Consider the following 11,081-nt stretch of genomic DNA (forward strand, 5'->3'; position numbering starts at 1 on the left):
CCCGCCACCTCGCCCGGCTAGTTTTTTGTATTTTTTAGTAGAGACGGGGTTTCACCGTGTTAGCCAGGATGGTCTCGATCTCCTGACCTCGTGATCTGCCCGTCTCGGCCTCCCAAAGTGCTGGGATTACAGGCTTGAGCCACCGCGCCCGGCCTATAGTTCTTATATGATATTCTTTAGAGCTATATTTTTCAAGATATACAGGTTCTTTCAGATTCTTTATTGTACTCAGCTCTGAATCATTAGTGACCGAAACACAGCTGCAGTGAATTAAAAGCAACCACAATTTAAATAAGTTTGTGTTTTACTTCAAACAGGCCATGGAAATGAAAATCTATTTTCTCATTTTGGCTGTTGCTTCTAGAAGCGCCCTTAGTATTCTTTCCTAGCAACATAAAACTATCCATGCCAAAACTTGTGATGACTTACCACCTTGCTTCTTAGATTTTTCCTTCATTTTCTTTGACTTAATTTCCTCAAGAGTTTTTATTCCAAAATTCAAACATTCACCTGAAAATACAAATAGAAATTTTATGAGGAACTAGAGCCTTCTCTTCTCTGTATTTTATCTGTACATAGCAGGCATTTATTTTTTGAATAAATGATCAACAAAAACTAAGTATAGGTATGCATGTGTGTAGCATGGGAAAAGGAAGAGGGAAGCCAATTATTGTCAACTAAATTTCAAAGTTAGTTTCAACAGTGGTGTAAGATTTGGCACCAATATAGCCTCTTCTTACCTTGCTTTATATTGACTGCAGGTTTCCGGACAGAAGTCACTCGTAATCCATTGTGAACTTCAGGAGTTGGTTGCAGGGTAGGTGTTTTGGTTTCATCACCTTCCTCAGAAAACTGATCTGTATGCCAACATTTAAGGCAAATTCACAATTAAAAATAAGCCTATAGCTTTAATCCTGATTCTGCCCAATTTACTATGTGACTCTATTTATTTGCCTTAAAGAAGGAGCCACACAGAACTTACCATCATCATCTTCATCATCATCTGCAGCATTAATTACAACTGGTGGATGTGTGGGACTAGGAACATTTTCGGAACTTTCTACTTTCATAACACTCCGCAGCTGAGGGGAAGGATTGGACTGGACAGACAATTTGTTCTGCTGAACTGAAAGTTGGCTAGCCTTCACTTCCTCTTCTGGTGACTCAGGCACAGTGGGCAACACAGCTAAACGCACAAAATCAGTCATAAATTAAAAACAGAAGATACAACCCCAATTTACCAAACATTCCTGGCCCCCTATGAAAAGTATGGTGCATTTATCTTATGAGCAGTTACGTCTTTTCACTAAATTTCCTCATTTAAGTTCTAAAGTCCTAGGAGGGAAAAAATGCGCTTTTAGCTAATTAACTCTCCACTGTACATAAACACAAAGTGGGCACTCAAAACAGAATAAACAGAAGACTAGAAGAAGCATAGTACCTGTTCACAAATTCTAGACCTTTAATTTTAATAGTGCAATTCTAGGCTTTTTGCTCAGCAGAGTAGCTTTTAAGACCAAGCATATGATACTTATTTGAACCAAACCAGAAAGGAGTAAGTCTACTTTTTTCCCTTAAATTGAGGTAAAAAGATGTAGCCATCAAATTTTAATCACATAGCAAATGTGGCTTTTAAATGGCCAATTCCACTTTTAAATTACTTTAAAATGGATTTTGGGAATAACTACTAGCTTTTTAGTTTTACTTTATAGTCTAGAGTAGAGTTGGCAAATATTTTTTGCAAAGAGCCAGTTTTTAGGCTTTGTAAGCCATATGGTTTCTGTCTCAACTACTCAATTCTACAGCACTAGCACAAAACTAGTAATAGAAAATATGTAAATGAATGGGCAAGGCTGCTTTCCAATAAAACTTATTTTACAAAACAGGCAGAGGACCAGTTTTGCCAACCTTTGGCCTAGAAAATCAAATTTATTTTGAAAATGTTTATGGGTCTGATAAGAATATGAGAAATGAAGTAAGTATAATAACTTAAATGGCATGCCAAGATATAATGGTTCTATGGCCATGGATAAATCATTTAACCTTAATAAGATTCAGTTCACTCTGTAAAGTGGAAATAATTCCGCTGTTTCACAAGACTGAAAGGAGCCAACGTCTGAAAAGTACTGTTGTACAGTGCGCATAATAGCTGTTCATTTGATAGTATTCTTTTAAAATTAAAAACTGATCTCACTTTTGCTCGGAGGTAGGAAAAGGCCATCAACATATCGTCCTCTATTGTGATGGAAAGCGCAGTTTAATTTTTGACATCCCGTTGGCTGATTTTCCCAATAACAAGGAATTTCACTGCGTTTTTTCTGTAAGAGGGAAAAACACATTGCTTTCAAATAAAACAGTGATACGTGTATTAATGTGGTAGTTTGTTTTCTAGACAAAGTTCATACAGGGTTCAAAAATCCGAGGCATGTGAGATGAGATGATTTTTAGAAGGAAGAGAGGTTGCTGAAAATAACATAACTTAGGCATGATGGAGAGTGGAAAAGAGCAGGAGAGTAGTTTATGTTATTCTTTCCCTTTTTACCCTCATCCTGGAACCCCTAAAATGTCTACACTTAATTTAAAGAAGCAGGGTGATACAGTATTTTAAGTTTATGAAATCAAAGATAACAGGATCTGAATCTCTATTATGCTACTTATTGGCCAGATAGCCTTGGACAATTTATGCCTCTAAGCCTCACTTTCCTTAACTATAAAATGGGAATAAATGGTTTCTTATGAAGAGTACATAAAATAAAGCACTAAGCACATAGTTCAAACTCAATAAACTGCAGTTACTACTTGAAGCTGAGAGTTCAAGGCTTTGAGAAAATTCTTCCCATTCATGAATTCTCCAAGTAAGGCACATGTAACAGCACACTAAGGATGTTAGGTATCGTTCCCAAGTCACCTTACTTTTATAAACGAAAATTGGCAGAAAAAAAAAGAATACCTGTACATCTAGAATAAACTGCCGGATCATAGGATATATGTCCAAGAAAAATATATACACTAGTTCTCCAAAAGCTGTGTATAAGCAACGTTCACAGCAATATTATTTTCAATAGCTCTATACTTTTGCAAACCCACGTGTACATCAACACCAGAATGGATAAAGAAACCGTAAAGTATTCATACAACAGAATGTCATCTAGTAATGAGAAGGAATAAACTATTGCTATACTCAATGCCACAGATGTGGAATGAAAGAAGGCAGACACAAGAGTGCATACTATATGATTCCGTTTATGAAAATATCAAAACAATCAAAACTTCTCCATGGTAGGGTAGTTGGGATGGTGATCAGCTTTGGGAATGTGGTTAGTAACAAGGGGATGAAGGGGAAGATAGATTACTGCTAATACTCTATTTCTTGAACTAGCTGCTGATCAAATAAGTATATTCACTTTATGAAAATTCTTTAAGTTGTAAGATTACGATTTGTGCACTTTTCTATATACATTTTAATAGCTCAAAAAAGGGGAAAAAAAGATATGAGAAGTACTCTGAAAAGTAACTAACCTCCAATGAACTGCATTATGTTGAATCTCTAATCATCATAAACAGCCTAAGGTTTAAAATTCCAGGAAAAAACACCAGCATTGAAATGTAAGAATATGGAGAAGAGAAACACAGAAACAATAACCATTACAAAAAGATGCTCAAATGTATCAAAAAGGGCAAATTCCAAAATATACTATATTGAGAGACTGATAAAATTCAATAATACACTGTTTTTAGGGATATGGAAGCATCAGGCAGTCTCAAACACATAATGGAAATGTAAATTAGCTCCACATCTCTGAAAGGTGATTTGGCAAAATCAGTTTTTTAAAAATATGTTCTAAGTTTATGTCATATGCATAATTACCTATTAACATTTTTTAAAAGTGTACTGGGCACACTGCTTATAGAGTAGCCCTGCTCCACAAGGAGCAGTAAAAATAAATAAAGTAAAACTAAAAGTACAGCAAATATCATTACTTTCAAAGAACTAGACAGAATTTCTTAGTCCTCTGTCACACCCAAATAGCTACCACTGTTTTTTAGACAGGAATAACAACAATTATTCAATTCTTCCTTTCTCAAGGCAGAACCTAATGCCAGTCTTCCTTGTTCCTAAGCCTGCCTTTGCTTAAATTTTACATCTTTCCTGGAAGCAATTTTCAAATTACTGAATGACTTCTGTAACAGTATCTTCTATATACAGAAGTCACATGACATTTATCTGATCTGTTTAACACATTTACTAGATTTTGTTTCTAATTGAAAAGTAATGTATGTGCAACGAAGACAACTTGGAAAATGGAAAGAAATGCCAATTATGCTATTACCCAAAGAGAATCACTTATTTTGGTATGAATTCTTTTTACTTGTAAAAAAAAAAAAATCACAAGTGACTATATGCATACTAAAAAGAAAGGTATTCCATATAATGCTGTACTATCCTCCACATGCCAGGCGCGGTGGCTCACGCCTGTAATCCCAACACTTTGGGAGGCCAAGGTGGGTGGATCACCTGAGGTCAGGAGTTCAAGACCAGCCGGACCAATATGGTGAAACCCCGTATCTACTAAAAAATACAAAAATTAGCTAGGCATGGTGGAGGGCGCCTGAAGCCCCAGCTATGCAGGAGGCTGAGACAGGAGAATCACTTGAACCCGGGAAGTGGAGGTTTCAGTGAGCCAAGATGGAGCCATTGCACTCCAGCCTGGGAGACAGAATGAAACTCCGTCTCAAAAAAAAAACCAAAAAGAAAAAACATCCTCCACAATAATATTTCTCCTACATAATTATGTCTTCACATTTTTAACAGTAATACAGCACATGATCCAAAGTTAAAACAAGTTGATTCTCATTATTTGCAGTAGTTATGTTCTACAAAGTCACTAGGAACACTGAATTAGTAAATACTAAATCGTTTTTCCTAAGGGAAATAGAGTTGGGTTCCTGTGAGCCCTTGGTCACATTTTCATCAACTAATCAATACATAACTTGGTTTTGGGTGCATTTAATATTGTTCATTCATTAATATGAAACTCAAGACCAATAGCACTATAACTCACACTTGAATAAAGCTTATCTAACATCTATTTTCTTTTTTTTTTTTTGAGATAGAGTCTCGTTCTGTCGCCCAGGTTGGAATGCAGTGGCACAATATCGGCTCACTGAAACTTCCACCTCCCAGGTTCCAGCAATTCTTCTGCCTCAGCCTCCCGAGTAGCTGGGATTATAGGCACATGCCACCATGCCCAGCTAATTTTTTTGTATTTTTAGTAGAGACAGGGTTTCACTATGTTGGCCAGGCTGGTCTCGAACTCCTGACCTCATGATCTGCCTGCCTTGGCCTCCCAAAATACTAGGATTACGGGCGTGAGCCACCGCGTCCGGCCTAACAATCTGTTTTCTCTGTAAGACACATCACAGCTTTCTTCTACTCAGGAAACACTACAAAGCACTTCAGCAATAGGCCTAGGAACCATTTTAAGCAGCACCACCACCAACCAAAAGCCGTGGAACCAAACAGACTATGAAAAGGACACTTGTTTACAGTATCAGAAGAAGGCAGAGCTCTGTTCCACCTCACCTGGAAATGTGACTCAATTTGTGAACCAATGTGACACATGTCAGATGACTCAAATTTTTTGCTGCTCTGAACATGTCTACGAATGACCAAGTACTGATTTGGGGGTTATAAATTTTAGCAAGTAGGCAAATTCGCAAATATGGAACCAATGAATAATGAAAATGAACTGCACATAGAAGGGGTACACAATAAAAAGACTCCTTCTCATCCCTGTCACCTTCCCATAGCCACTGTTGTTAAGTTTCACCTTTATACTTCCAGAGATTTTTAAAATTCATATGCAAGTGAAAACAAATATAAACTGTTTTCCCTCTCTCTTTTTTTTTTTTTTTTTTTTTATTTTGAGATGGGAGCCTCACTGCATAGCCCAGGCTGGAGTACAGTGGTGTAATCTCGACTCATTGCAATCTCCGCCTCCTGGGTTCAAGTGATTCTCCTGCCTCAACCTCCTGAGTGCTGGGACAACGGGGTGTGCCACCACACCCGGCTAATTTTTGTAATTTTAGTAGAGATGGGGTTTCACTGTGTTGGCCAAGTGGCTTCAAACTCCTGACGTCAGGTCATCCAGCCACCTCAGCCTCCCAAAGTGCTGGGATTACAGGCATGAGCCACGGCACCAGGCTTCCCTCTCCTTTTTTTAACCCATCTTGCTTTTCACCTTAGGTTTTCCACTTGACAATATATCCTAATTATTTCCATATCAATAAATTAGTTTCCCCTTTAAAATTTTTTGTTAACAGCTACCCGGCACTCCACTGTATGAATGTAGCAAAACTTTATTTTAAAAGGACAGGTTATTTCCAGTATTTTACTATTACAAATTACTACAATAAGTAATTCTGCACACATCTTATTTTGCAGGTAAATACCTATGTGTAAAAAGTATAAGCACTTAGTTCTTTCAAGCAATATAGCCAATAAGCCTCTGTGCAGAAAAGAGGTAACACAGCAACTCTGAGACTAGTATCCTTAGAAATGCCTGCTTGCAAGGCTTGTTCTTGGCTAACATCTGGGAACTTGGCTTTTAGATGCTCCAAGCTAATTGGTAAGTGGGGGAGGGAGAAGGCTCAGTATATCTAGACTGTTTGTGCAAACGACATGGTTAATGCTGAACATCTGCCTTCCTTTTGGGAGTCTGGAATTCGGGTACATGTTTGGTAAAGGGTGCTTACTTGGCCAGCACCAATGAAAATCCTGGATGTTGAGTCTCTAATGGATATCCCTGCGCAGGAACACCACACATGCACTGCTGCATTTTCATGACTCGGAGAAGAGTGTGCTCTGTGTCACCCCTAAAGTGAGTGGGCATAAAAAAACAGGCACATGGATTCTTCCAGATTCCTCCAGTGTCTTTTTCTCTTATGATCTGACAGTGTGTCTTTACTCTATTGCTGTAATAAATCTTAACTCTGAATACATTCTAGAGAATCTCTAAAATGAAGAGGTGCTCCTGGAGACACTGACATACCCTCCGTAGGAGTTGTGCCAATACACTCCACTAACAATGTTACAACAAGACTTTTCATGTTGTAACATAAAATATAAAAGCTGCAGAGTACTCCTTTATCAATTTGATATCTGCTGCTATTTGCAAGACAGGTAGCTTAGAATGTAGTTAAGAGACAAGAAATATGAAACCAGACTGGAGTAACTGACCCCAGGCATATGAACTGCATATTTAGTCTCATCCTAACAATTCAGTCCAAAGTCGTTAGATGGGGCTGAGGGAGACAGGCATTCAGATGGGAGGAGGGAAGGACATGGTGACCCAGAGCAGGGTATTGGAGTCTGACTGAGAATAGGAAGGTATCCACATGACCATGTGGAACTGGCATAGGGTGTTGGAACCCATGGAGAGTTAAGAGGACATGTGCATGAGAAGGTACCCTGACAAGTGTTGAGCCTGAGCAGGGTTAGCAATGTTTCTGTGCAGAAGAGATCCCAATGTAGGATAAAGAATACATACTCATGTAGGGTCAGTTTAGAATGGCATCAAAGACCAAGTAGGGTGAGGAAGGCAGGGTACTCCCAAGGGAACCTCGTACAGAGCTGGAATATGTGCGCAGGGTCAGGACAGCATCTCACATCAGAAAGCCGCTCAGCACAAAGTATCACAGCCCAAGGGTGTGAAAACAGTATCCATTGTAGGGATCGGGTTGGGGGTCGAAAGTAGGATGCTGGGGTCCAAGTAGGGTGAGAAAGAGGTCCCTACAGTGAAGGAAGCAGGGAGGCTTAGCACAGGGCACTAGAGTTGAAACATGGTGAAAAAGGTGTCCCTGTGGAGAAGCTTTGTGTGTCATGCCAGAGCCTGAGAGGAAGGAAAAGGCTGTAACATAGTATCGGTTTTTATACTAGGAGACTGATCAAATAAATAAAAGTATTATGAACAATGAAATCCAAGTTTCTCACTTCTGGAGAAGAGTCACAGGTATGGAAAAGAAGAAGCCTAGACTAAGTCCTGTGGTATTGATGAACTGGAAGCACCTATATGAACTCATAATTTTTAATACTAAGTATCTATTATTGAATACATAGGGCTGGGCATGGGGGCTCATGCCTGTAAACACAGCACTTTGGGAGGCTGAGGCGGGCGGATCACGAGGTCATTAGATGGAGACCATCCTGGCTAACATGGTGAAACCCCATCTCTACTAAAAGTACAAAAAATTAGCCGGGCGTGGTGGCAGGCACCTGTAATCCCAGCTACTCGGGAGGCTGAGACAGGAGAATGGTGTAAACCCGGCAAGTGGAGCTTGCAGTGAGCCGAGATTGCGTCACTGCACTCCAGCCTGGGCAACAGAGCGAGACTCCGTCTCAAAAAAACAAAACAAAACAAAACAAAAACAAAAAATAAAAAACAAAAAAAAGTTCTGATGTAAATGTCTGTTAAGTGTATACATTTATATATTCCTTAGCTCTGTCCACTGAGACAACCTGAAAGTGATGACACTCTAGGAGCAGCCCAAATCTTAACTTCTACATACCATTCTTCACTAAAAGAAACTAGGGCACCTTGGATAAATGGCTGAATCCAGGGCTGAAGTAGGAAAAGTACAGGATGAGCCTGGAAAATCTTGGCTAGGCCAAAAAGCAGAGATGCTCAAAGAATGATGGAAACATCAAAAGGACACAAAAATCAGCTTGAAAGGCTCCTACTGGCCAAATCTGGGTCAATCTGAGCATAAAAGTCAGTAATGATAGTAACAGAGTATGACACACTGGTTAAAATAGAAAACCACATATATCAGTCCATTTTTACACTGCTATAAAGAACTACCTGAGACTGGGTAATTTATTAAAAAAAAAAAGGTTTAACTAACTCACAGCTCTGCATGGCTGGGGAGGGTTCACGAAACTTAAAATTATGGCAGGAGGTGAAGTGGACGCAAGGCACAAACAAGGCTTACAAAGCAGCAGGAAAGTGCAAGTAAAGGGAGTCCTACACTTTTAAACCATCAGATCTCATGAGAACTCACTCATCACAAGAATAGCATGGGGGAAACTACCTCCAAGATCCAATCACCTCCCATCAGGTCCCTCCCTTAACACATGGGGATTACAAGAGGTGAGATTCAGGTGGTGATACAGAGCCAAACCGTATCATCACAAGTTTGCATTAACTCACATAAATAACGGGGAAAAAGTTGAAGTCTGATGAGAAACGGGGTAAAGGGTCTAAAAGTACCTCTCCACAAAATATTTATGGGAGGCTGAGGCAGGTGGATCACTTGAGGCCAACAATTCGAGACAAGCCTGGCCAACACGGCAAAACCTCGTGTCTACTAAAAAATACAAAAAATTAGGCCGGGCGAGGTGGCTCACGCCTGTAATCCCAACACTTTGGGAGGCCAAGGTGGGCGGATCACAAGGTCAAGAAATTGAGACCATCCTGGCCAACACGGTGAAACCCCGCCTCTACTAAAAATACAAACATTAGCTGGATGTGGTGGCGCACACCTGTAGTCCCAGCTACTTGGGAGGCTGAGGAAGGAGAATCGCTTGAACCTGGGAAGCAGAGGTTGCAGTGAGCTGAGACCGTGCCACTGCACTCCAGCCTGGCAACAGAGCAAGACCCCGTTTCAAAACAAAACAAAACAAAACAAAAAAACCCAAAAATACAAAAAATTAGATGGGTGTGGTGATGCAGGCCCGCTATCCCAGCTACTCGAGAGGCTGAGGCACAAGAATCACGTGAACTCAGGAGGCAGAGGTCGCAGTGAGCTGAGATCACACCACTGCACTCCAGCCTGGGCAACAATGTAAGACTCTGTCTCAAAATAAATATATATATATAATTTGTGATAGTCCTGCTAAAGATACATAACCTTAATTTAATAATGAGGGGGAATACAAACAAACCCAAACTGAAGAACATTCTTAAAAACAATTTCCCGGCCGGGCACGGTGGCTCAAGCCTGTAATCCCAGCACTTTGGGAGGCCGAGGCGGGCAGATCACAAGGTCAGGAGATCGAGACCATCCTGGCTAACACGGTGAAACCCCGTCTCTACTAAAAGCACAAAACTAGCCGGGCGAGGTGGTGGGCGCCTGTAGTCCCAGCTACTCGGGAGGCTGAGGCAGGAGAATGGCGTGAACCCGGGAGGCGGAGCTTGCAGGGGGCTGAGATCCGGCCCCTGCACTCCAGGTTGGGCGACAGAGGGGGACCCCTCCCAAAAAAAAAAAAAAAAAAAAACAATTCCCTTTAGCTACCGTAAGTGTTAAGGCCAATGAAACGCCAAAGCAGGACTGAGCGACTGCTCTCAACAGAAGGAGACAAAAAGAGTCACGACAACTATGTACAACACTTGAATGTGGACTTGCTTTTTTTTGTTTTTGAGATGGAGTCTCGCCCTGTCACCCAGGCTGGAGTGGAGTGGTGCAATCTCGGCTCAACGCAACCTCTGCCTCCCGGGTTCAAGCGATTCTCCTGTCTCAGCCTCCTGAGTAGCTGGGATTACAGGCGCCGGCCACCACACACAGCTAATTTTTGTATTTTTAGTAGAGCTGGGCTTTCACCATGTTGGTCAGGCTGGTCTCGAACTCCTGATCTCATGATTCGCCCGCCTCAGACTACCAAAGTGCTGGGATTACAGGCATCAGCCACTGCACCCAGCCTGGACTTGCTCTTTCTAAATTAAAAGATATGATTGTGAAAACTGGCAAACTTTGAGTGAGATCAAAGGATTAAATGGCGGTAATATTTCAATGTTAATCTTTTTTAAAAAATTGTTGGGGTTGGCTGGGTGCAGTGACTCATGCCTGCAATACCAGAACTACGGGAGGCCGAGGTCAAGTGGATCACCAGAGATCAGGAGTTTGAGACCAGCCTGACCAAAATGGCAACACCGCATCTCTACTAAAAATACAGAATTAGCCAGGCATGGTGGTGCATGCCTGTAATCCCAGCTACTTGGGAGGCTGAGGCAGAAGAATTGCTTTAACTAGGGAGGCTGAGGTTGCACTGAGCCAAAGATCATCTTTTGGCACTCCAGCCTGGG

The 11,081-nt window shown here is 40.9% G+C and overlaps 1 protein-coding gene across 23 annotated transcripts in view; it reads right to left on the reverse strand.

Annotated features, from left to right (window-relative positions):
* Positions 1-11,081, reverse strand: part of ZC3H11A (zinc finger CCCH-type containing 11A) — a 59,192-nt gene that overhangs the window by 23,003 nt on the left and 25,108 nt on the right. For all 23 annotated transcript variants that reach the window (XM_017881070.1, XM_017881082.1, XM_017881079.1 and 20 more), the window contains 4 exons: positions 2,195-2,318; positions 983-1,186; positions 741-857; positions 430-510 (listed from right to left, as the gene is read on the reverse strand). In XM_017881070.1, the coding sequence (XP_017736559.1) occupies positions 430-510; positions 741-857; positions 983-1,186; positions 2,195-2,318 (526 nt within the window). The remainder of the gene's footprint in view (positions 1-429; positions 511-740; positions 858-982; positions 1,187-2,194; positions 2,319-11,081) is intronic.

Source organism: Rhinopithecus bieti, unplaced genomic scaffold (assembly GCF_001698545.2).
Source record: "Rhinopithecus bieti isolate Rb0 unplaced genomic scaffold, ASM169854v2 scaffold_12049, whole genome shotgun sequence".
NCBI classification, from domain to species: domain Eukaryota; kingdom Metazoa; phylum Chordata; class Mammalia; order Primates; family Cercopithecidae; genus Rhinopithecus; species Rhinopithecus bieti.